This window comes from Sturnira hondurensis, unplaced genomic scaffold, assembly GCF_014824575.4.
Source record: "Sturnira hondurensis isolate 20B ecotype Veracruz unplaced genomic scaffold, ASM1482457v3 Scaffold0021143, whole genome shotgun sequence".
Classification (NCBI taxonomy): Eukaryota; Metazoa; Chordata; class Mammalia; order Chiroptera; family Phyllostomidae; genus Sturnira; species Sturnira hondurensis.
In genome coordinates, this window is record NW_028093774.1 from 881,354 (window position 1) to 907,758 (window position 26,405).

The 26,405-nt window shown below is 49.6% G+C and overlaps 1 protein-coding gene across 4 annotated transcripts in view; it reads right to left on the minus strand.

Annotated features, from left to right (window-relative positions):
- The window catches only part of PPP2R5C (protein phosphatase 2 regulatory subunit B'gamma), a 122,688-nt gene that overhangs the window by 88,249 nt on the left and 8,034 nt on the right, over positions 1 to 26,405 (minus strand). For 2 of the 4 annotated variants that reach the window (XM_037031753.1, XM_037031754.1), the window contains exon 3: positions 21,679 to 21,841. In XM_037031753.1, coding sequence (XP_036887648.1) covers positions 21,679 to 21,841 — 163 coding nt within the window. Of the gene's footprint in view, positions 1 to 1,026; positions 1,232 to 21,678; positions 21,842 to 26,405 lie in introns of those variants that run through there. The other 2 variants (XM_037031755.1, XM_037031756.1) reach the window with 2 other exon arrangements.

Sequence of the window (26,405 nt, forward strand, 5' to 3'; positions counted from 1 at the left end):
CAGGGACCTGAAAGTTCCTGCCTGGCATTCTCGTCTCCCCTAGAAAAGGGCCCCCACACTGCCCTGGGTGGACTTTAAAGCAGACTGACCAGCCAGAGTGTCTTGCTGTGGTGTCAATTTTTTAAGTACTTGGAAGAAGCTTAACATCCATTTTCTATGTCATCCAATTCTTAACAAAATTTGCTTAACAAATATTTTAAGTATAGTATGACCTTGACTCATTTTAAAGTTACTATTATTGATTACTACAGTAATTGTTTTTTAAGCTAAATTTGTGTTTTCAAGCCGAATTTTGTATAAATTATAAGAAGTGAACTGTAATTATTAAAAGTAATCTATATGCACATAGAAAACTTGTTGGCATGCTAAATTTTAAGTCAGATGGCAATACAGACCCAATGTAAATGCAAAATATTGCCTTAGGAGTCCATGGAAGCACTAACATTTCAGAAATATTGACCCACAATAGATTTCAACATTTCACAGCACAAGTCCATGTCTCTTTTAGGCTCCACAGCAAGAATGAAAACAGTCCTTTCAAAGGAAGTTTTTTCCTAACGGTTCCTGCACATTTTCTGCCTGCGATTCGTCTTCGATCCAGAGATGTGTCCCCGGTGGAGCCCGTGCAGGGCGAAGCAGCACAGACGCAGCAGAAACTCTGCGGACCGGCAACTTGGCCGGGCGCTGCCGCCCGCCTCCCCTGCCTCCCCCACCCAACACCTTCCCCGGCGGTGACTTCACATCCTTTGACATCAGCACAGCTCGGAGGGGGGATGGGAGCGCAAGCCAAAAGCAGAAAAACCAGCTCTGAACTGTGCATGCAAGGCCTCTCTCGAGACTCAAATTCCGTGAGTAGTTCATAAAATACCAAACTGCAGGACACGCCCAGCCTCCCAGGGTTACGTCTGCAGCGAAACTCAGGAGTTCTGCTGGAAAGGACTTCCTGCTTGCCTTATCTGAAGCACAATAGCCATTTATTAACGAGCCACAGAAGGTTCCGACTCCGTGAAACGCACAATAACTTACCTCGAATGTGGAGAAGGGCCACAGGCTGGAAGGGCCCATTGGAGTTGGCCGCATCCACCACCATCCTGCCCCCCGCTCTATTACATGTCAACATCTAGACTCGGCAGGGAAGGCAATGGACTCCTTAAGGCAAGAAAGCAGCCTCCATTTTAGTTTAAAAAAAAAGACAAACTGAAGCTCTGCAGCTGGAGGGAACTGGCTGCCTCGTGATGTCAGCAGGCAGGGAGCCCGCTGATTGGCCGGAAGCTGCAACTTAAAATGACACTAAAAAAAAAACCCCTGCAAATGGAAAGAGCCTTCTGTTTGGCTGTCAGCGTGCATGGGAAGCCTGGGCATTTCAGCTTTCTGCAGTGTTCATTTCTCAGTAACTTTCAGGCATAAGCTCATCTCTTAGGGGGCAGCGCTGAGGCCGAAGTCCAGGCCAGACTGTAAACAAACGATTCTGAGAGCCACCCCTGCCCCCGCAAAGAAGTGCGGATATGCCTGCCAGAACCTGACATTTCAGCAGTCCCCTCACTGGTACACAAAGTCAATGGTGTTTTATACTTACCTGGCCACCTTTGATTTTCTGGTTGTAATGACTTCAGTGTCTGTATCTTATTTAGCATTTTGGCAATCTAGTTTTGTTTTTTTTAAAACAAATGACTATTCAAATATTATACAGTCCCGATTAGTAAGTTTAGATTCTTGTCAGCCTCTCCTACCAGCTGGTTGAGCACTCTGATACCACCAGGTTATAAACTTACAACCCTCAAGCACTGGTTCTTCTTGAGATCTAATTTATGGGAAAATTCATTAAAACTTAAAAAGAATAAAATTACATGAAAAATGAAAGCTTCTTTAAATTTAATGGCCAGAAAGAAGTTTTAAATTCATAAAATAAAATTCAGTGTTTATTTTTGTATTTTAAAGATGTCAACATATCATATTTTTACATCTTAGACATTTCTTTTTTAAATTAAAAATGTATTTTAATTATTTTTTATGGGGCTACTATTAAAAGCTATGATGCAGATCTTAATTTCCTACCTGTAAAAAAGGTTAAAAGCCTTAGCCTTAGCCTTAGCCTAATGAAAGCCTTAGCTGGTGTGGCTCAGTGGACTGAGTGCCGGCCTACAAACCAAAAGGTCACGGGTTCGATTCCCAGTCAGGGCACATGCCTGGGTAGCAGGCCAGGTCCTCAGTAGGGGGTGTATGAGAGGCAACCACACATCAATCTTTTCCTCTCTTTCTCCTTCCCTTTTTCTCTCTCTAAAAATAAATAAATAAAATCTAAAAAATAAAGGTAATGAAGAAGCTGCTCTAAGGAAAAAGTGACCATTTCTGAACCAGAATGCCCTGGTCGGGGGACGGGGTGGGCGGGCTAGGAGCCGTGAGGACAGAGATGCCATTATGAGCACCAAATAAAAACAAGTGAACTAACTCTGAGAGCAATCTCTCTGGCAGCCAGAACTGAAGACATGCATCACTTCCTCATGTGCGACTAAGTTCATCTGAATCATGTTTCTCTTTTCACAATTTCTCCTACAACACCCCCCGCCCCCGTTCAGTTATTAACAAGACAAAAACCCTCTGGTTCCTAAACATAATTCACAACGGGGAGGAGCACCTGGAACATGACTGAGGCTAGCAGTTACACCTGTGGGGGGCAGGCTTCTATTTTACTGTACCACGGTTCAGGGGTGCTTGTTAAGTCCCCACTCGCCAGTAAGAATGTACTTTTAACTCTGTGTATCAACAGCCATTAAAAAAGCAAATGAGTGAAAGAAAGCACACCAAATCCCACCCTGCCCCTCTTTCCGCAGAGCTGAGGATGCTGCCGGAGCCCACAGCTGACTGTGCCATTATAACAGGCATGTGGGCAGTGGGTGCAGTTGTGGGGTCCTCACACCTGCCTGGCTCCTCTGCCATCCGAACAGCAGACGTGGCCTAATGAAAACAGTGTGTGCGTGGAGTCAGGTGATGTGAACTTAGACTCTGGCTGCTGGTCCTCCGGGTTCCTCAGAGGCAGGTGAGATGGCTCCCGGGACACTCCCGAGGACTCACCATCACCCCCTCCCCAGGGAGTGAGGCCAGATGAACTTGGACCCAAGTGCATTGGGGATGAAGCCTGGAGGGGCCTGGTCATAGGTCCAGAAGCACAAGCTTACTGCAGGGCTGTACTTTATTAAAATAGAGACCTGCCCTCAAATCCTTTAATTTTTCATCTGAGATGAGCTGGGAACTGTCCTAGGTTGTGCTGATGAACCAGAGTGCAGAAGTAGGCAAAAAAGCTCCTAGAATCTTTATACAGAAAACAGAGGAGAAGTCAAAGGAAAAGGGAAGACACTTCCTGATGCATTTTTCCTAATGGCCCCAGATCAAAGGACCTCACTTCCTTAGTGACGGCCCATGCTTTTAGAAGCCAGGTGCACATAAAGAAGTCCTTTAAAGGACGGAAAGACAGTGATCTGGAAACCACCCACGAACACACTCTAAAATAGACACAAACAAGTCAACAACATGGAGAAGGAAAAAACACTTGAACAAATAAAGATAAGGTAGGTTTCTGAACTGGAATCATAAATACTATAAGCAGGCTGGTGTTAATTCCTCCCCAAACTGGTTTACAGTAAAAATACTACCTTTGTCTCTTTATTTTTCTGGGTACTTCACAAAATAATCCTAAAATTCAGCAGGAAAAATAAGAAAAAAATGTGTACATTTCTAATGAGAAAAGATCAGTCCTATCAAATATAAAGCGTATGAGTTGATGACAGAGTGACATGTGCTTAGGAGCAGGCTCATGGGCCAGAAGCATCAGCCCTGAAACAATACATGGGTTTGTGTAAGTGCATTATGAGGATAAAGAATGAATCTCAAATCAATGGAAAAGGAAGACTGTTAGGTGACTGGTTGGCTAGATACGGGGACATTTTAAGTCTTTTTTAAAAAAAGATATTTATTTATTTATTTATTTTTAGAGGAAGGAGAAGAGAAGGAGAAAGAAAGGAAGAGAAACATCAATGTGTGGTTGCCTGTCATTTGGCCCCTACTGGGGACCTGGCCTGCAACCCAGGCATGTGCGCTGACTGGGAATTGAACCAGTGACCCTTTGGATAGCAGGCTGTCGCTCAGTCCACTGAGCCACACATGCCAAGGCTTTCATTAACCTTTTTCACAGGTAGGAAATTAAGATCTGAATCATAGCTTTTAATACTAGGCCAATCTCAATCTACTGAGCTACACCAGCCAGGGCTTAAGTCTTAACTTCACACCAAAATAAAATCTGAGCTGGGTTAAACAGTTAATTAAAAACAGATTGAGCTCTGGCTGGTGTGGCTCAGTGGTTGAGCACTGGCTTGCAAAACAGGAGGTCACCGGTTCAATTCCCAGTCAGGGCGCATGCCTGGGTGGCAGGCCAGTCCCTGGGTGGGGGTGTGCGATCAATGTTTCTTGCACACGTTGATGTTTCTCTCCCTCTCTTTCTACCTTCCTTCCTCTCTCTAAAAATAAGTGCATAAAAATTAATTAATTAAAAATAAAAATCAGATTAAATCAATAACTGTTTCCAGAGCCTTTAGAAGAAAAGAGAAGCAAACATCAATTCTGAAGCAGAAAAGGACATTTAAAAAAACTGAATCCCTAAAGGATACTGCTCGCATTAAAAAATCTACAAATTTCTGTATGTTCCCTCTGAAAAATAAAAGGGTATATAAATGCTACAAATTGAAGGAGTTAATAATATACCATAACTGATTAGAAAAAAACTGAGGCCTCAATGTTTAAATGACTCAGTTCAAAAAAGAATTGTAACTGATCAATAACTGTGTGAAAAAGTATTTCTTCACCTATCAAATCAGCAGTAATTTTTAAGAATGATAATTACTCAATACTGGTAAAGGCAAGTTGTAACCCTGCCAACAAATCCACAAGTTGTTCTGATCCTTTCAGAAAATAATTTGATAATGTGTGTCGAAGTTCTTCAAGTAATTTTCCTTCTGAGAACCTATTCTACAAATGTAGTAGCCATGAGTGAGCACCATATATATGTGTGTGTATATATATGTGTGTATGTATGTATATATATACGTATATATGTGTGTATATATATGCGTATATATATACATATATATATATATATATTCTTCACTCAAGTACATGTTTATTGATTTTAGAGAGAGGGAAAGGGAGGGAGAGAAACACTGATGTCAGAAAAAAATATGGGTCAGTTGTCTCCCATACACGCCCCAACTGGGGATGGAACCTGCAACCTAGGGATGGGCCCCAACTGGGGATCGAACCTGCAACCTAGGGATGGGCCCCAACTGGGGATGGAACCTGCAACTTACAACCCTGGGTATACATGACAACAGTCCAACCAACTAAACAGTGCAGCCACGGCAAGCATCACATTTTTTTAACTTAAAATACACACAACATAAAATGCAGCATTTAACCACTTCTGAGAGCGCCGCTCAGTGGCCCTGATCGCATCCCCACTGAGGGGCAGCCATCATAACCCTCCACCCGCGGAACTCTTTTCCACTGCAAACAGACTCCCTCCCAACAAAGACGCACTCCCCACCCTCTGCCCAGCACCCGTACCCACCACCCTGCTTTCATGTATTTGGCTCTTTCAGGGACCTCATGTAAGTGGAATCACAAAGAATCTGCCCTTCTTGGACAGAATTATATCTCTCCACGTAATGTCCTCCAGGTTCTGAATAAAATTCCAACTGCCCCTTCAGGGACACTAGTGTGGTTCTACCTTCGGGCTAGTATAAGCAATATTGTTATATCACGGGTGTACAAATGCCTATTTAAGTCCCTGCTTTCAATTCTTTTGGGTACATCCCAAGAAGTGGTATTGCTGAATCACATGGTGATTCTACTCCTAATTTTCCGATGAACTGCCCCGCAGTTTTCCGCAGAGGCAGCATACTTTGTGTTCCCACCAACAGTGCACGAGGGTTCCAATCTCTCCACGTCCTTGCCAGGCGTGCTCTTTTTTTCCAATAGTAGCCACCCTCGTGGGCGTGAAGTGGTACCCACTGTGGGTTTTGATTTGCGTTTTCCTAATAGTGAGTGATTTTGATCATGATTTCATATGGCTTACTGACCACCTGTACATTTTCTTTGGAGAAATGTCTATTCAAGCCCTTTGCACATTTTAAAATAGGATCACGTGCTTGTTTTCTTATTGCTGACTTGTAGGAGTTCTTTATAATCTCTGGATATTGATCCCTTATCCGATAAATGGTTTCCAAATATTCTTTCTCTTCTGTGGGTTGCTCGTGCACTTTCTGATTGTTTCCTCTGACGCACGAAGCTTTACACTCTGACGCACGAAGCTTTACACTCTGACGCACGAAGCCTTACACTCTGGCGTACGAAGCCTTACACTCTGGCGCACGAAGCCTTACACTCTGGCGTACGAAGCCTTACACTCTGGCGCACGAAGCCTTACACTCTGGCGTACGAAGCCTTACACTCTGGCGTACGAAGCTTTACACTCTGGCGCACGAAGCCTTACACTCTGGTGTACAAAGCTTTACACTCTGTTTTACACTCTGACGCACGAAGCTTTACACTCTGGTGTACGAAGCTTTACACTCTGAGGCACGAAGCCTTACACTCTGAGGCACGAAGCCTTACACTCTGGTGTACGAAGCTTTACACTCTGGGGCACGAAGCCTTACACTCTGACGCATGAAGCTTTACACTCTGGTGTATGAAGCTTTACACTCTGACGCACGAAGCTTTTTTTTTTTTTAAAGATTTTATTTATTTATTTATCTTTTTAGAGGGTAAGGAGAGAGGGAGAGAAACATCAATGTATGGTTGCCTTTCGTGCGTCCCCTGCTGGAGGCTCGCCTGCAGGGAACCAGCCTGCAACCCAGGCATGTGCCCTGACTGGGAATCGAACTGTGATCCTCTGGTTCGCAGGCCTGTGCTCAATCCACTCAGCTACACCAGCCAGGGCGCGCACGAAGCTTTACACTCTGGTCTAACTCATCCTTTTCGCTGCTGCTGCCGCCGCCTGTGCTTTTGGTGCCACAGCCAAGAAACCACTGATGAATCCAACATCGTAAAGCTTTTCCTCTGTTTTCCATGAAGATTTCAGTCTTGCGCTTATAGTTAGGTCTTCTAACCATCTTGAGTTATTTCTTGTGTGTGGTATAAGGTAAGGGTCTAACTTTATTCTTTTGCATGTGGGTATCCAGTTTTCCCCAAACCATTTCTTGACGAGGCTGTCCTTTGCCGTGCAGGGGCAGCCTTGCTGAAAACCATGTGACCGTGTGTTTATTTCTGGGCTCTCTCTGTTCTACTCCCTTGTTCCACGTGTTCGTCTTTATCCCAGTGTCACGCTGTTTTGATTACTGTGGCTTTGCAGTGAGTTTTGAAATCAGGAAGTATAAGACCTCCAACTTTCTTTTTCAAGATGGCTTTGGCTCTTGGGGTCCCTTGAGAGTCTATGCGAGTTTTATGATGGATTTTTCTATTTCTGGAAAAACCTCACATTTTTGACAGGGATTGCACTGAGCCTGTAGATCCCTCTGGGCGGCACTGATATCTGAACGATATTACTCTCCGGGCCCACCAACACAGGGCTCTATTTGTGTGTCCTCTGTGACGTACTTGGGCAACATGCAGGTTTCAATGTCTGAGTCGTCCACATTGGGCAACACTAAGTATTTTCTTCTCCTCAGCAGCATAATGTTTTTATTTATGATTCTAAAATATCAGAAACTACCTTAATTCAAAGGGATTACACCATACAGTAAAAAAACACTACACATCCATCAAAAATATTTATAATTTTGTAAGATGACAATATAAGTGAAAAGGTGTAATTTTGCAGAAATAGTATAATCCTAAATAAACCCTCCCCAAATATCGAGAGTAGTCACTGTTGAGTATCATGGCTACAAATGTTTTTTCTTTCTGAAACCTCTCTATATTTTTCAGTATTGCTAAAGTAAGTATACAATACTTTCATGAAAATTAAAAGGACCAACTTTTGAAAAGCTGCATAATTAAGTTATAGCAGGGAGACACCCTTCCTGAATGCCACCTCACAGGGGCAGGCTAAGAACCGCAGGGGCGGTGGTGGGGACCCAGGACATGAAGAGCCAAGGTAACACAAGAAGGAGATCATGTGTGTAAAAGCACAACGAACGCTGGCCTTGCACCAGGCGGGACACACCGAACCAGCAAGTGAGGGGGTGCCAGCTCCGTGCCTCGAGGGGTCAGTTAGGGACCACTTCACTGTTTCTACCACAAGGCTGTGCCCGCAGCGTGGAGCCCAGGTGCTCAGCTGGCTACCCTGGTCCAGTCCTTCCCTGGTGAAACGAGCACTCAGTGGTGCCACCCAGGAGAGGCTCATAATGCAGTCACGTCACTGGCACTGGGACACAAGTTCCTATCACCGGCTCGGAGGGAGGCTGCCTTGAATACCCCTGGGGCTGGGTGTGCTTCCTCACCTGGCAAAGGGGCTTCATGGGCACTCCCCGCCTACTTGCTTGCAGGGAGATGAAGATGGCACGGGTGGAGGATACAGCCCCGCCAAGGTGGAGTGCGGCACCAGAAAGCAGCTGCGGTCTGACCACACACTGTCGCCCCAGCCCTGATGGGAGAGACGCAGAAGCAGAAAGATCCCGCCAGAGCAGTGTGGGGTGTGGAGAGCCACTTGAGGGCTCTCGGCCTGGACTCAGCCCTCTCTGGGACACGGCTCCTGTCCAGCCCAGCCCCTGGACAGTGCTGCGCACAGAAGTGTACAACCAAAGTTGCCGGGCGAACAGGTGAATCAGGCAGCAGTGCCCGATTCTGAAAAGCAGCGAGGGGCCCATATGGGGGCCCCTTGACTTTATATCTGACTACAACCTCTCACATTTTCATTTCTACATTCAGCCAAGCGTTGCATTTTCCACATCCCCAGGCCACTTTGCGGGCATCCGCTCACCCCCTTTCAGTGTGGACAGGCTGTGCTGTTCCACCAGGAGACACTGTTTCTGGGACCCGGAGACCGGGTGTCTGCACTGCAGGTAGGCCCCGGCGCCACGGTAACGGAAACTGTCTGATCACATCGACTGTCTCATCAGGTAAGAATCTAACCTAAAAAGTCCAGCTTCACCGACGGTTTAAAACAGACCTTTTCCTTAGGCAGATCAAAGATACCTGGCCCTCAGCTGCGTTCAAAGGTTGCCAGGGAATTTCCTGCTGCCAACAGCAAGGACAAAGGGACACGCGCTTGTTCCGTTGATGTGAGTGAGCAGCGTGAGTGATTAGAAAGGGTGGGCCAGAGCATCGGGAGGAGGGGCTGGTGGAGGTCAGCAGAGGGGACAAAGGAGTTTCCCCCGAGAGCTGCCGGGGCCTGGGCTGGCTTCTGCTGTCCCCCAGCTGGCTGGGGGACCCTTCCAGCCAGACAGGCCCCCACAGCCCATCCTCGTCCCGAGAAGGCGGAAAACTCCCACGTAGTGTGCAGAGTACACGCGCTCTAGCGCAGTGCTTTCCTGTCAACTCCCAGGGACAAGCCTGTTGTGAAGAGACCCTGAGGCAGGGGTGGTGAACCTGGGTGGGTTCCGGTCATCCCCCCAGGGGTGGCGCCACAGCAATTCTGTGGGAAAGAACAGGCGGAAGGCCGGAAGCGCTTTGCATTCCCTCGGCAGACACGCTTCCTGGGCACCACGACAGACGTGCAGGCAGCCTCTGCCCACGGGCGATGCTTCAGCAGCAGTAACCCACGTGGGGAGGAAGCAGCATGTGCAGAGCCCTCTGCAACCCAGTGTCCCCGACAGATGGGCGGAACCAGCTGTGGTCCATCCACACAGGATGCTGCTCAGCCTTAAAAAGGAAGGGGACGCTGACGGACGCTGCAACGTGGCTGACCTGTGCAAACATCACGCTAAGTGAAGTAAGCTGGTCACAAAGCACCAACACTGCACGGCCCACTTACGAGGGAACGAGGGGAGCGGAGATCACAGAGACAGGATGGAGGCTGCCAGGGTCTCCGAGGGGATGAAAGGATAGCGGACGGGCAGGCTGCACTATAAACGTAGTTACTGCCACCGAACCTCACACTTAGGAGTGGTTAAGATGACAAACACCATGCGGTATTGGTACAGCTTGCCACAGTTCAAAAAGATCAGGCAGGCTGGAGTCTGGGCAGTTCGGGAGACTCTGGAGACAGAACCGGCAGGACGGAGAGGCTGCCTCTGCGGGAGGGCAGGGCACCAAGGAATCAGACCCGGAGGGCCTGGAGGGGCTGCACAGATGAAGGGACCACCCTAGGAGCCAGGTGTGTGTGCGCGAAGAGACAGGGGTGGGAGGGTGTGAATGGGCTGATGGAAGAAATGCAGGTGAGTTTGGGGAAGGCCCGCGCTAAACATTCACTGCGTGATTACAGCTGCCACGTGAACCCAAAGCCCAGGTTCTGCCCAGAGGGTCTTGCAGAGTGTGACAAGCAGAGGCCTGAGACCCACCACTAGAGTAACAGCCCAGTTTGTGGCCCGAGGAGAGTGGGCAGAAGCAGGCCCTGGAGGGACTGGGCGGGCCTGCGGCTGGGCTCAGGCTGTCTGACGTGAGCCCAGTGTTCACCGATTCACTACAGCAGCCCCGGGGGCATCTCTGCCACCCAGATGCTGGCCCGGTGCAGCCACAGGGGGGCCGGAGTCATGGAAGGGAGGGTCATCTGGGTGTGTCCGCTCCGGGAGCACAAGCGCCATCTTTGGTCCTGTCATCGTCCTGACCACCTCCCCATGCCCCACACCACCCAGGTGTCAGCTGGGAACTGACACCTGCCCCATTACCCCCGGGCTGCTTCCTCTCATTATTGTGTTGGAAAATACAGAAATTAAAATCCAACAGGAGACACGCCTGGACCACAGAAGGAAAGACAGATGGAAGTGGTTCGGCTCTGGGAATGTCCCGAAGGCCACGTGCCCGTGAAGAGCGGCAGCACTCATTTCCAGGCAGGAAAACAGTCCAGGCGGTGGCAAAACTTCCGACCGTATCCGGAAAAGAGGCTGTGCTGCACGAGGCTGAAGCACTGTGTTTTCACAGCGCAGGGACGGGAGGCAAATCCTGCCATTCAGAAGCTGACTTCTAAAAATTCAAGTAAATTCTTAATTCTAAATTCTCCCAACAACAATGTGGCAACTTCTTTCACAAACAGCCAAATACGTCGGGTCTCCAGTTAACTGTTATGAAGTCATATTTTTCTGTTATAACTGACTTTTCCCAGGCCTTTCTTTTCTAAAACAGGGAGAATGCCTCGAGAAACAGGGTTCATAGTTAATTAATTCCTCCCATGAGTCATTTTTTAAAAGTGCTCTCTTCATTTAACATTTATTTTCTATTTATCTATTGATTGACTGATTGATTCTAAGGAGGGAGGGAGACAGACAGACAGACATAGATTTGCTGTCCCCCACCTGGGCACTCACTGACTGGCACTTGTATGTGCCCTGACCAAGGATCAAACCTGTAGCGTTGGCGCATGGGAACAACACTCCAACCGAGTCACCTGGTCAGGGCTCTCCATTTAACATTGAACACTTCTACCTTCCAGACCAAAAATGTTAAACAAAGGGACTAATTCAGAAAAATCTCTGAATGAATAGGGCTTGGAGACTATATTCAGCCTTACTTAAAAAAATTACTGAAAAACAGTTGACATTCAGTACTATTAGTTTCAGGTATACAGCTGTAATCTGACATTTTTAGCCCTCACAAAATGATCATAAAAATACGGCTAGTAATTATCCATCACCACACAAAGTTATTATGACATTATTGACTATATTCTCTATGCTGCACGTTACATGCCTGTGACTTGTTACCGTGTAACTGGAACCTCGCACCTTCTGATCCCCTTCATCTGCCCTGCCCTTCCCTGCTCACCCCTCCCCTCTGGCAACATCAGTCTGTTCTCTGTGTCTGTGAGTCTGCTTCCGCTTGTTTTTTAGATTCCACGCGTAAGGAAAGTCGTAGGGTACTTGTGTTTTTCTGACTTATTTCAGCAGCCTGTTAAATAGGAGCGTGTTGTGGAAATACTTTTTTCCACCTAACGTGTAAGTGATGAGTAAAGCCTTTGGGTGATCCCAGCTCTGGGAAGGTGTGATGGGAGGCATTCCACCCGCTCCAGGCAGAGGGTGTTGGTGCCTCCTCTCCGGAGAGCGTGTACAGCATAAAAGGGCTCCTGAAATGCGTGGTCTCTGATCCAGCACTTCTGTCCCTTGAATCAAGCTTTAGGAGAGGTTCAAAGATGTGACCAACAAGGACAAAAGATTTACATCACAGCACAGTTTAAAAAAATCTTTTAAGTTTAGTCATTTTTTTGAGAGAAGGGAAGAGAGGGAGAAAGACAGGGAGAGGAATATTGATATGAGAAAGAAACATCGAAACTGCCTCTTACATGTGTCCCGACCAGGGACCCTACAACCTGGGCCTGTGCCCTGCCTGGGAATCGAGCCAGCGACCTTCTGCTTTGCGGGACGACACCCAACCAACAGAGGTACACTGGTCAGGGCATTAGCTTTTATAGCAGCTGACACCCTGGGGTGCCCAGAGAGTGGAATAATAAATGGTTGTTAAAAACTGTGCTACCATTTCCACGAAAATCAGGAACAGGACAAGCATGTCCACTTCACCACCACACAGAGCTTCTTACTGGAATTTTCAGTCAACACAAGAGGCAGAGACCAGAGGTGTAAGAATCAGGAACGAAGAGGTGAGATTATTGTAATGTGCAGATCTAACTGATTACTTGGAACGTCCCAAAGAATCGACAGAAAAAGTACTGTAAACCACAAAGTAATCCAGTAAAGGAGCAGGTGTGAAAGACACCAGTCTACAGCTTTCATGTAAACAACCAGTAACTACTTGGGAGACCACACGGGAGAGAAGACCCCATTTACTGTAACAATGATAACAGAGTCTCTGGGCCTGTACTCACTAAGACATGTGCGAAACCCACAAGAGGGAAACTTGAAACTTAAAAATTTCGGCAAGGAAATGAAAGTGCCCTTGAAGAAACAAAAAGATGTGGTGTGCTCCTAGACTGGGTGGGGGGTGGCGGGGGGCAAACGTCCTCGAGGAGCTAGCCTTCCTGGGTATTTTCAAGGTCTGATGGGGTCCCAGTAACTCACCAACAGTGAAACAAGCCAAGTCAACGGGCTTTTTTTAGTGGTATTGATATTGCTACTTGTTCTAATAGGATATAGCAATAATTATGTCAATGGTGTCCAAAATCAAAATTTTCTGTGTAAGATGAGATAAAATCATGAAAATTCAAGAACAAGTGAAAACTATAATGCTGAAGCTGAATTACAAATATCAGTATGAATGCAGGACTGAAAATACAGATTTACATTTACACTCTGGTCTCTTTCACTGAGAGCACCTGAAAGCAACGGCAGCGCAGCGGCAACAAGCACCCTCAGCCCCAGATGTCAGCCTCTCGCGGCTCCGACTGGAGGGGCCTGGGCTCTCTGGAAAGTGGCTGACTCCAAGTCTGGGGCGGAGAAGGCCCAAACGGGCTCGAGGCACTTCTCACTGTGTCAGAAACCACGGAGTCGGGTACTGACAGAAATGAAGCCGTGGCAAAAGTATGCAGGGGCTGTCCAAAGGGCACACCGTGGTTACAACTACATAGCTGCGCATAAACCACCCCCACTAATGATTTGGGTAGCTTAAACACAGTGAAATCGACAAAATACATGAGTCTATAATAATATTTAAAAAAAGAAACTAGAAAAAACTTCTCTTCCCCACCATTCGAGGTCAAGTGGTATCTGCAAGGCAAAGACCCACGTCTGTGCTGACCGTCTAGGCAGGACTACACAACAGGATGGCCAGGCCCCGCGGCGGGTAAGGCACAGCCCTGCTTTCGGAAGATGCCAGACGAAACGCTGGATTCTGGTGAGGCTGCCGACTGTGGCGAGGACGCCCCGGCCGTGTCCGGGCACGAGCACGCGGTTGACAGGGAGCAGACGCCACGTGCGCCCTGCCGACTGCTGCCAGTGCCTCTTGGTGGGGAAAGGTGACGGTCGCCGCCCAATGGAGAGCACAATCTGCAGTCCCCGATCCCGGGTGACACCAGCACCACTTCTGACATCACTTCACAACATGCCTCTCCCAGTGATGACACGCCTCCCAGTTACACAGCGTCACCCTGCGTGCTCCACACAAAAAGGCCCCAATGGACAGGAACCACAGGGGACGGGGACAGCAGACACAACCAGCATGGCTGACCTACGTAGCTGTAGCCAGGGCTGTGGCTTGCTGGCACTCCCAGAACGGCAGTGACCCCAGGGGTCTGGCAGATGCCCAGACAAATCACGGTTCCAGAAGATACTTTCATTCTGGGTTTCAAACATTTGAGCACAATGACCAGAACAGAATAAAAAATGGTCAGGCACACAGCACAAGCGGACCGGGACCAGGATTTTAGAGACTGATTTGCCTGACGAAGACCACGACACGTGAAGCCGTTGTGCTCACTGTACTTAAAGAAATGACATATTTTATGGTATCTGTGAGACAACAGGGAAATATTTTTTAAATTACACTGCAAATTAAAAATGGAACTTCCATAAATGAAAACAGTGTACCTGAAATTAGCAGCTCAATAGGTGAGTTTGACAAAATACATGTTGGGCTGACCTGAAGATTCTTTAATGAGGGAACAGAAACTGCAAATGGTGTTTAGAAGCTTGGAGAGCAATGTAACAAGGTAATTTTATGTCCGCTGACTATAATAATTTATGGTTGTATTTTATATTTCATTTTTAGGATATTTTATTTATTTATTTTTAGAGAGAGAGGAAGGCAGGGAGAAAGAAACATCAATGTGAGAAACATCGATTGGTTGCCTCTCAAACACGCCCCAAATCAGGCACATGCACTGACTGGGAATCGAACCGGCGACCTTTCACTTTGCAGAACGATGCCCAATCAACCAGTCAGGGCTATATTTCATTTTTATAGTAACCTATTTTTATTGTATGTTTTGAGAACATTAATCCATGATGACTTGAAAATTAAGAAAGAGAAAACTGGCCCTCACAATGGATAATGTTGAGAGACTCAGATAAAGAATATAGCTGGAAGCCCTGGCTGGCGTAGCTCAGTGGATTGAGCATGGGCCTGCGAACCAGACGATCGCGGTTCGATTCCCAGTCAGGGCACATGCCTGGGTTGCAGGCCAACTCCCAGCAGGGGATGCACGAAAGGCAACCATACATTGATGTTTCTCTCCCTCTCTCCTGCCCCTCTAAAAATAAATAAATAAATAAAATCTAAAAAAAAAAAAGAATATAGCTGGTAAACAAAAGGCTGAAAAATACAGATGGAGATTGAAGAGACAGTAAATGAAAAAGCCCAATACATATTTGACTACAGCCAAAGAACGAGGAGAGACTAATGTAAGAGAGACTAATGTAAGATAACAACTAAAGAAATAATGGCTGGAAACCTTCCACTACTGAGGAAATACAACAACCCACAAATTCCAGATGAGCCTCCCCCCAAATTGACTTTAACCCCCCCCCCCACCTCGGGATGCCAGCACTGGAACTACTGAAAAAGCAACGTCAGAGACAAACATCAGAAAAGTGGTCTGAAGCCCCGACAACACCTCACAGTGGGACTCAGGCTTCTCAGTGCCGAGGGAGAGAAGCNACCCCCCCCCCCCCACCTCGGGATGCCAGCACTGGAACTACTGAAAAAGCAACGTCAGAGACAAACATCAGAAAAGTGGTCTGAAGCCCCGACAACACCTCACAGTGGGACTCAGGCTTCTCAGTGCCGAGGGAGAGAAGCCATGGCCATGAAATGCTTACCTTCGACATCCTGGAGGAAGCAGCTCAACCTACAATTCCACGCCCAGCAAGTACATTGCAGGAAGGAGGGCAAAATGAAGGCGTTTTCCAGATAAACAAGTGCCAGAACTTGCTGCTAGGAGACTCTCCTTAAAGGAAATTCTAAACGAAGGGTTTATACGGAGGGAGAGTGGCTGGGGTCTGAGACCCAGCACATCTGAGTGATAAAGGAACGAAGGCGAAGTGATCGGTAGGTGGGTTGATCTAAGGGACCAATGACACCAGACGGACTTTACCTTGCAGGGCCACAGAAACCCTGAACGGAAAGTGTCCCCCCAGTGTCCCCTACCATTAGCCTCCTGCATGAGTGCGGTGCACCTGTTATCACTAACAAACATGACTATTCACAGAAACCACGGTGTGCGGCAGAGCTCACTGTGCATGTGTCTGCCCCATGGGCTCTGACGCAGGCACAGACCACCCGAGTGCTCACAACTTGGCCATCTGAGAGAAGAGGTCCACTGCCCTGAAACTCTCCTGTGCTCCACGGGCCCTTCCTTCCCTCCCCTGGCCCCCGGCAGCCACTTAGCAGGTTACTGTCTCCAGAGTTCTGTCTTTTCCAGATGTCGTATAGTTGGAATCGCACAGAATGCAGCCTTATCAGATTGGCTTCTTTTGCTCAGTAACGTGCATCGAAGGGCCCTCCGTGGAACCTCCTTCTGGCCGGACAGCTCATTTCTTTTTATTGCTGAACAGTATTTCACCACCCGGATGGATCACAGCTTATTCATTCATTCAACAACTGAAGATGACATCCCGATTGCTCCCAAGTCTCCGCAGTTACCAAAAAAGTGTGGCATGGTTTTTAAATTTCTTCAAATTCTTGCGTAAAATCACAGAGTAACTAAGAGCAAAACCAAAAGCCCATGGCCAACATCTACAAAAAACTAGCTGAAACTACGTCCCCATAGACAAGTGAGTTCGTGGGGACGAGCTACCAGCAGCTACGAGACCTGCGCACGATCAGCCTCACGAGGAAGGGGCAGAGAGGACTGGCCTGCGGAGCAACAGCTTGGAAACGCCTGCTCAGGGAGCTGGGCGAGCCCACCCGGGAAGAGCAGCTTCCAGTGGAAGGGTCTGTACCCTCCAGGGGGTGACAGCGAGGTGGCCACGTTAGGTCTGAAGGGGCTGAAAGGTCTGGGCCCAGGACCCTTCAAAGCTCGCAGCCAAGGCTCCCTCCCAGAACTCCACCACCCAGGCAGACACCGCTGGGGAGGGAAGGCCAACTGGGCAGCAGGGGCTAGAGAGCAGGCGGGAAGAGCAGGCAGAGGCAGGAGCGGGGGGTGGGGAGGGAGGCGAGACCGAGAAAGGGTGCTGAGAAGGTGAGCGGCCAGATTTTTGAAAATTTCCCAAACACAACCTAACCTAGAGCTCTGGAGCCCAAGACCGTCCTCTCTAATCAGTGGACCAGTCTCTCCTCTCCATCTCTCATACGCACGCGCGCATGCACACACACTCGAGCAACAGGAGGGATCAAGGTCCCATTCAGAACAATTACAAGGAAAAAGAACAGGGAGAGGCTGGTATCTCTCCAGACAGTTAAGCATGTCAGAAAGACGTCCCATAAAAGGCATTAAAAGCTACAACTCAGTATTTCAAGCCATTGAAACACTCAAGAGCCAGAGACATTAAAGGAGTAATGGAATGTGTGAAAGGACTTCATGAATCTCCAACAGAAAAATCTCAGAAATAGGTATTATAACTGTAAGAGTTAAAAAATAATTTGAAAAATAAAGATTAACTGCGAGGAATACAAGTGCAAATAAACACAACGTAAAATTCCTTACAAGAATAGCGACTTCCTCCAAGATGGAGGCGTAGGTGGAAACACTGTGCCTTCTCCCACAACCAAGTTTGAATACAACAAAGGTCTGGAGAACAAAGACACAGCCAAAGAACAGAAAATTGAATTATACGGAAGTCCAACAACAACGAACTGTGCTACAGGACTGGTAAGAGGGGCGGAGCCAGCAGCGGAGCAGGGTCGGGCAGGAAAGATCCCCAGACGTAGGGGCGCAAGTGGCCCGGACCCAGTCAAGGTGCGGGGCAGACTGACGGCGGTCGCACATTTACGCACAGTGAGACGGACCACGCAGGCCCCAGTGGGCGAACCCAGTGGTGGAGGGCTGACAGTGGTGGCACACTCGCGTGCAGTGGGACGAAATGCGCCAGCCCCAGTGACGGTGGCAGCTGCCGCACCTGTGGGGGCCGCGTCGGGAGACGGCAGACGGACGCCATTGCCCCTCTCTGACCCCGCCCCCACATACAGCGTCACAACCCAGCGACTGAGTTGCCCTGCTCTGGTGAACACCTAGGGCTCCGATCCTGCTACTTAATAGGCACAAACAGCCCAAAAGATGGTGCAAGAAGAACTCAAAGTCCCAGAGCCAATAACTCTAAGTGACCGAGAAATTGCCAGCCTCTCAGAAGCACAATTCAAGACACTATTTATCAGGATGCTCACAGAACTGGTAGATTATAGTCACAAATTAGAGGAACATATGAAGGCTAAACTAATTGAAATGAAGGGAGATGCACAGGAAACCAATAGTGATGGAAAGGAAACTGGGACTCAGATCAATGGAATGGACCAGAAGGAAGAACGAAACATCCAACCAGAAAAGAAGAAATGAGAATTCAAAAAAATGAGGAGAGGCTTAGGAACCTCCAGGACATCTTTAAACGTTCCAACATCCAAATTATACGGGTACCAGAAGGGGGAAAGAAACAGCCACGAGTGGAAAACATATTTGAACAAATAATAAAGGAGAACTTCCCTAGTCTGGCAAAGGAAACAGACTTCCAGGAAATCCAGGAAGCTCAGAGAGTCCCAAAGAAATTGGACCCAAGAAGGAACACACCAAGGCACATCATCATTATATTAGCCAAGACCAAAATGAAGGAGAGAATCCTAGAAGCAGCAAGAGATAAGGGGACAGTCACCTACAAAGGAGTACCCATCAGACTGTCAGCGGATTTCTCAAAAGAGACCTTGCAGGCAAGAAGGGGCTGGAAAGAAGTATTCCAAGTCATGAAATCCAAAGACCTACAGCCAAGATTGCTTTATCCAGCAAAACTTTCATTTAGAATGGAAGGACAGATAAAGTGCTTCTCAGATAAGGTCAAGTTCAAGGAGTTCATCATCACCAAGCCCTTATTATATGAAATGCTAAAGGGACTTATATAAGAAAAAGAAGATGAAAAATATTAACAGTGAAAGGGCAGCAAACTCAGTTACTAACAACCACCCCTAAAACAAAAGCAAACCAAGAGGACAGCTAGATCAGAAGTGGAACCACAGAAATGAAGAACACATGGAGGGTTAGCAACAGGGGAGTGGGAGGAGGAGAAGGGGGGGAGAAGGTACAGAAAATAGCATAGACAGTCGGTAGAAAATAGATAGGGGGAGGGTGAGAATAGTGGGGGAAATATAGAATCTAAAGAACTTGAGACACGTGGACATAAACTAAAGGGGGGAATGGTGGGGGAGGGGGTGTGTGGGTGGAGGGGAATGAAGGGGGGAATAGAACAACTGTAATGGTATAATCAATAAAATAAATTAAAAAAAGAAATAGCACATGAAAAAAATGATTTAAATTAAAAAGACATGAAAACCACAAGGAGAGACACAACAAACATAAAAGGGGCAAAGAAGACTCAGTACTTATACAATAGGGGCCTCCATTGCAGAAAATGAACACAAGGAAACAGAACAAACCCTCAAAATAATCATCCCAGGAAAAGGGCTGCTACACATGCAGAGAGAACAGGACACGCACGTGGAAAACCACCTGGAGCTCTCCGGAATGAAGTCTGCACGTGCCTGGGAGGGCGAAAACAGCCTGCAGCTGTGTGCCTGACAATGGGCAGAGCAAAACTGCAGAAACGGGAGGGGAAGAAGGCGAAAAAAGGCGAAAATTTAACCTTTCAATTATCACACTGATTCTAATATTGGTATTACCATTCTGAGAATATTTTGTGTGCATCGTGGGGTAAAATAAATGAATAATTATGTCATGTTTAAGTCCTATTATCTCTGATGTCTGAGAGAACCTGAAATCTTGGCATGGCAAGAAGGAAATATTAAGATAGAGTTAGATAAATGTCCATTAACCTGAATTTGAATTGAAAATTGTATACAGACTCCTGGAAAAACGCATTCTCTATTTTGGTCTGCTAAAAAGGCCTGCAGACAGTGATGATTCCAACAGTAACAAGAATCCTGGCACCTCGGTATGACCAGTGTGAATGCCCCTGGCTTTGTGGACGCGTGCAGAAAATGGCTCCCTCTGGGAGCAGTGTATGCAAGCAGCACACCCTTCTTTCTTGGTATGAAGACAAGGGGAATGGAGGTGGGAGCTGCAAACTGAGGCCTGGAGAAAGAGGGTGGCCCCGTGTGTCCTTGGGAGGGGCGAAAGAAGCTGGGAAGGGCCTTCGGGCTGGGCCTCTGCACAGGCCTAACCGCAGGCGCCAAGCCTAAGGCCCCTGAAGGGTATCAGGGACTGGGCAGCCAGAGAAGGCTCAAGATTGGTTATGGAACAACTTCTCCACCCGCGGCAGCCTGTGTACTGTGGCCAGCCTCCGAAGGGTACTGGAGGGCGCCACAGCACACATTCCTTTCCTCACTCGCTGGCCGCTTCCCCTTGGGACGGGATGCTGGCTCCACAGAGCAGGCCCTGGTTTCTGTTTAATGCTGTGCCCCTAGTTCCCGCAACAGGTGCCCAGCACAGTGTCTGCTGTGTGAGTGAACAGCACGAGAAGGGCACGGGCTGTCTGGCAGGGGAAGGCTCCTCAGAAATGGCCTAGCGTGCACCTTACCCTCCACAAAGCCACACCCAACACAAGTCAGGCACAAGCTCTGTAAGCCGCATGGAGAGGATTCCTAGAAAACCAGGAGCAGGGAGGGCAAATGAGAGTCCGCCAAGTCCCTGCCTCACCGACCCCCTCCCTCCGCCCTTCTGCCACGCCCCCGCACCCCCCAGCCCCACACACCTGCATCAAGCTCCTGAGCTCACCCCAAATAAAAACTAATTGTAAAAGACCCATTTATTACGCAGCTGAGACAGGAAACATACCTGGTGTTTTCCTTATACATTACACTGGTCTCAGATTTCAACAAACACAGTTTTTCAGAGGTTCACATTTGACTCCAGGGTTCTCACTCTATTTTCCTTAATAAGGTTTTTCGTACTTCAATCTCAAAGTCTCCTAGAGGACTGCGTTTAGGGACTGAACACCCTCAGACAGAAAGGGGCAACTGTGCCATTTTGAGGAAAATTCGAAGCGAAGAGCTCTATTTCCTGACTCATCTCATAGAGGAAGCCCCTGGGTAGAGCGATCACCAAGGACTGACGGGTGAAAAAGTCCACCGAGGACTCCGGTCCCAGTCTGCAGCCCGCTGGTGCAGAGCTAGGGGGAAACCCAGGGTGCCCCCTAGTTCTCACGGCTGCTCTCTGGGCCGTACAGTTCTGGGACAGGTGGAAGGGAAGAACGGCTTACTTACAATTCATATGAGAAGCTTTGAAGTCTTTCCTGGTATTTTTTTGAGTATGTAATAACTATAATACATTCATGGTAGATTTTTATCTTAAGGAGCCTGGAGTTTAAAATATTAGTTGAGTAAATAAGTTAACGGCACTCAATCTGAAAGAAAACTCAGTAAAGAAGAAAAGATGATCCTAGACCATATGCACAGCAAAGTTTTAAGAAGCTAATAAACTATCAAAACACTACTCCTTCTCCCTAAATAGGCAACATTTAACTTTAAAAGAAGAAAAATAAAAATTACCTTTTAAAGATGGTAGTTTTTGAAGTTCTCTATTATAGCTGATGCTAAACCTGGAGGAACTCTGCCGTTTTTCTTTCTTCGCTATGGGCTGAGGGGCCGGCACTTTGATCTTGGCCGTCACTGCCGACGGCACCGAGATAAGGCTGCTCTTCCTGCTGGGAGTCTGTTCACAACGTAAAAACAAGAACGAACATGTCAGATGACTTGATTTTACAGCACACTTAGAATATGGAAAAAATACAGGATCGCTTTACTCTGAGACAGTCCCTTCCACTCTCCCATGAACAACACAATAATTCTGCAGCTGCTGGACTCGGGGCTCCACCACCTCCTGTAATACTTGATGTTGAGAGACTCACAGACAAACCCGAGTTCCTTTATCTCCCTTTGGGCTCTTAGGTGTTTGCCGTATAGGCTGATACGTGTGTGTGCGCGCACGCGCACAGGCTGACAATGATGGTCCTCCAGAGATGCCCACACGTGACCCCTGAGACCACACTTGGCAAAGCGGACTTGGCAGACGTGACGAGGTTCGGGACCCCACAGTGGCAGATGGCCCGGGCTGGAGGGGCAGGCCCCGGGTGCCCACACGGGTCTTTACAAGACAGGAGAAGGCAGCTAGATGACGAAGCGGAGGTCAGAAAGAGACGCGCCCGTGCCACGCTGCTGGCCACGGAGACGGAGGACCACAAGCCAAGGGGCGCGGGCAGCTTCTAAAAGTTGGGAAAGGCGAGGAAACACACTTTTCTCTAGGGCTTCCGCAAGGAACTAGTTATGCTGACCTCTTAATTCGGCCCCATTTCTGAGTCCTAGAACTGTAAGATAGAGAGTTTACGCTCTTTTAAGCCACTGAGTTTGCGGCCATTTGCACGGCAGCAATAGGATCCTGGCAGATGACGAATACACGTGAAGGACGGGCTTCCCTTCCAGACCACCGCCTGGCCCCGACGCGGTGCAGGCCGTGGGACAGGCGCCTCGGGAGGCTCTCGCTCTAGCTCCCTCTCCTCGCATTCGCTTCCGGGCTCCAGACTCAGGGCTTGTCCCCAGACTGCCTGACCACTGACTGTCTCATGACACACAGCAGCTTTCAAGGTGGGAAGCAGCGCACATTCTTAAGCAGCGGTGGGTGAGTGCTGAGGGCACACTGGGGACAGCTGGCAGCTGCTCTGGGGAGTGCTGACCAGCCAGGTGCTTTGTGCAGCAAAGGTGCGCCCTCTCCCGGCCCTGCAGTCTGCCCAGAGAAGTGGAGCTTGCACCCACCCCACGTGCTCTGTGAGGGCCAAACTTGTCCCAGAAACACAAGCCCGAGAGCCCCCTCCGGTCGAGCAGGGCCACCGACTCAGACCTTTAAGGATCTACTCTCAACATTGGACAGACTTCCCACTAAAAGAAGAGCTGCTTTCCCTCCTCCTAAGGTGCTCAGGAGCCCCCTGCCTGGGAGGTTTCCCAAGGCATCGGAGCGCCACCTGCAGGTGGGTCTGACCAGGAGCAAGGGCCGCCCGGTGCCGGCCCCACAGCCTGCAGCTTCTGCCTCACAGTGGGCTCTCTCGGGCTCTGTCCCTGACGTTGGTCATCGCCCACCTGACCGTGACAGTATGGGTCTCTCCTCCTCAAAACCCCCGTCCACAACTCTCCCCTCCTCCGGATGCCCCGTTAGAACTCTCTGCTCAGCTCTCTAGATCTTAGAAAAGCCTGGTATGTACTCATGCCACAGCCACAAACGCTCCCCCAGGGCTTGGCCTGTTTTAAATGTTTCATTCACAGGCGTCTGCAGATGGAAGTTTACACATGGAACCCAGCACTACCCACCTGACAACCTTCGCGGGCGCCCGGCCCAAACACGAGCAGGAGAGCTCGTGCTTCCCCGGCCCCGACGGAACGGCCTCCACAGGAGGAGCGGTGATCTGGCCCAGTCACGAAACAGAAAAGGAAACCTGTGGTCCCCACAGCCCACTGTGGGCCGTGCAGAGGCGAGGCTCCCCCTGTCCGAGCAAATGACGTCCTCCCCAAGGCCTCTGACTCCCTTCTGTGTGGCCTCGTCCCACGGGCCCTGCTGAGCACTCCCAGTGCAGGCAGAGGAGTCTCCAGAGAAGACAGCCTGGTCCCCTCCCCTGTGCATCACACCCCAGTGCCTCTAGCTAAATAGTGTCTGCAAAATGCCCCAGACCCTGGGCCGGGCCGGAGCCTGCTGACACCCTCTCTGTTCTGCTGTGCCATCCGCCCCCTTCTGTTCGCAAGAAGCCAGGCCTCCCTGCACCAGGGCTCCGTGTCCACTTCTCCCCTGTGCCCAGCACGGCTGTCGCCCTGTGTTCGTGTGTGGATTAGCAGGTGGGTGTCTTTCCCCCAATGAGGGCTGCCAGTTCTGTGAAAAACACAAGGCTGCCCAAAGCCTGGCAGCAGCCGGAAAGGCCTGCAAGATCAGGAAGGCTCCTCTGAGGGCGTGTGAGCACCTGCAGGAGGGGAGCAGTGTGGGTGTGCGTGTGTGTGCGCATGTGTGTGTGCACAGAGCCATGTCCGGGCAGGTGTCACCAAGAGCTGAGGGGCTCAGCATGGGCACAGTAGGGAGGCAGGGAGGCACAGGGTGGGCCTGGAGTGGCTGCAGACCCCTCAGAGCCACCAGCCCCGGTTAAAGAATCTGACCTTGATCTCAAGGGAAACCTGAAGCCCAGTGAAAGGGTCTGAATGGGGGAATGACACAAACACAGTTTCCTTTTTTTTATCCTCACCTGGGGACATTTTTTTCATTGCTTTTAGAGGAAGGGAGAGAGAAATGTCGATGTGAGAGAGCATCATCGATCCGCCACCTTCCGTATGGGTCTGGGTCAGGGGTTGTAGGCGCCCAGAACCCAGACTGGGGATCAAGGATCAAACCCACAACCGAGGGGTGTGCCCTGACTGGGAATCCAACCCGCCACCCTTCGGTCACGGAACAGCACCCCAGCCAATGGGGCCACACAGGCCAGCGGCACACCTTCCTTCCTAAGAGGCTGCTCAGGTGTCAAATGGGTGCGGGCTGGGGGGGAGAAGGGAGGCAGAGGAGCCACCACTGTCCAGACAAGAGACGGGTATCGACGGAAGAACACTAGACGAAGCGGAGGATTCCAGGGAAAGTCAAGGTGCCAGCTGACGGAATGCAAATGCAGATGAAGAGGTCAAAGGGTCAGGGAGACCTCCCAGACCTCTGGCTGACACGGGGAGAGGGACAGTGGGACAGGCTGCTGAGACAGCAAAGAGACTCGGGGAGGAATAAGCTCAACCAAGAATGCTCTGAGTCCGAGGCAGGCCCACGGCAGCAGCTCCCCTGGGTTTCTGGGTTTCTGTCTGTCCTGCCGGCTCTGGAGACGGTGAGGCTGGCCTGTCCTTGTCTGTCTCTGACTCCCAGAGCCTGGGCCAGTCAGGCGGCCACACAGCTGGCTCTTGGGAAACTCTCCTCTGAGCCGCAATGTCAATCTGGAGTTGTCTGTCTACCTGGGTACTGAGGTCAGGGAGTGAATGAGACCACTGAGCACAAGGGTGTGACAGGGGCAATGAGGGGTGAAGGACGTGGTGACAAGGTGGCTGCGGAGACCCAGCCAGACAAGCGGGACCAAGATGGGGGCACCCAAGAGGTGAAGGGAAGAAGCTGTTCAGGAAGGGAGGAGGGTCACCCCCACCAAAGAGCACTAAAGCCAACTGTCTGTGGGACTCGGCACCATGGAAGTGGAGGGGCTGGATGAGGAGGCAGAGGGTGAAGCAGGAGACCTGGAGTGAGCACAACGCCTCTGAAGGATGTGGCAGGGAGAAAGAGGTGGGCAGGGAACCGGGGGAAGGGGCAGGGGCAGGGCCAGGGCCAGAGGAGGGTCTCTGAGTACTTGGCAGGAGCGGGTATGAAAGTGCCGAACACTGGCTCAGGAGGTGAGTGGGTGGGCGACACTCACATGAAAAGGCACTCAACGCCATCAGCCATTAGGGAGATGGAAACGAAAGCCACAGCCACACACTTTGCACCTACTAGGGCGGCTGCAGCTCTGAAAACTGGGAAACAAGTGCCAGGAAGGGCGTGCAGAAAACAGAAGCCCCATGCACTCCCAGCAGGACGCAACCTGGCCTGGCGCTGGGGAAAGAAGGCAGGCAGCTCCCCGGTGAGTCCGGCAGAGACGCCCGCCCCTCGGCACATGCCCCCAGGAACTGAGAGCAGGTCTCCCACAAACACCTATGCGTCCCTCGCAGCGCTACTCACAGCAGCCAGAGGTGGAGACGACGTACGTGTCCACCGCTCCCGGCAAAGCGATCGCACTGCAGCCAGACAGTGGAGCGCTGCTCGACGGTGAAAAGGGACGAAGCAGGCACACCGGCTGTGTGTGGACCATGACGTCAGGACGCTCGGTGACAGAAGCCAGACACACGAGGCCCCACGCTGCACGATTCCACCCACTGGGAAGGCCCAGCACAGGCAGCTCCAGGGAGAGAAAAGGTCAGTGAGCAGCCGCCAGGGGCTGGATCAGTGAGAACTGAAGAGGGACTGCTTAGTGGGAAGGGGCTTCCTGCTGGGTGGGGACGGTGCTCTGGAACTAGCAGTAGTGACGGCCACACAACACTGTGAACACATCAAGTGCGACGAACGGTGAATTTTGTGCTTTGTGCACCTTACTGCACATAGAGAAGTGTTTCCTCCATTCCTTTTCAGCCTGTTCAGGGGACACCCACCCCTCACTGTACCAGGCAGAGTGAGGGGCTTCCTTCTTCTG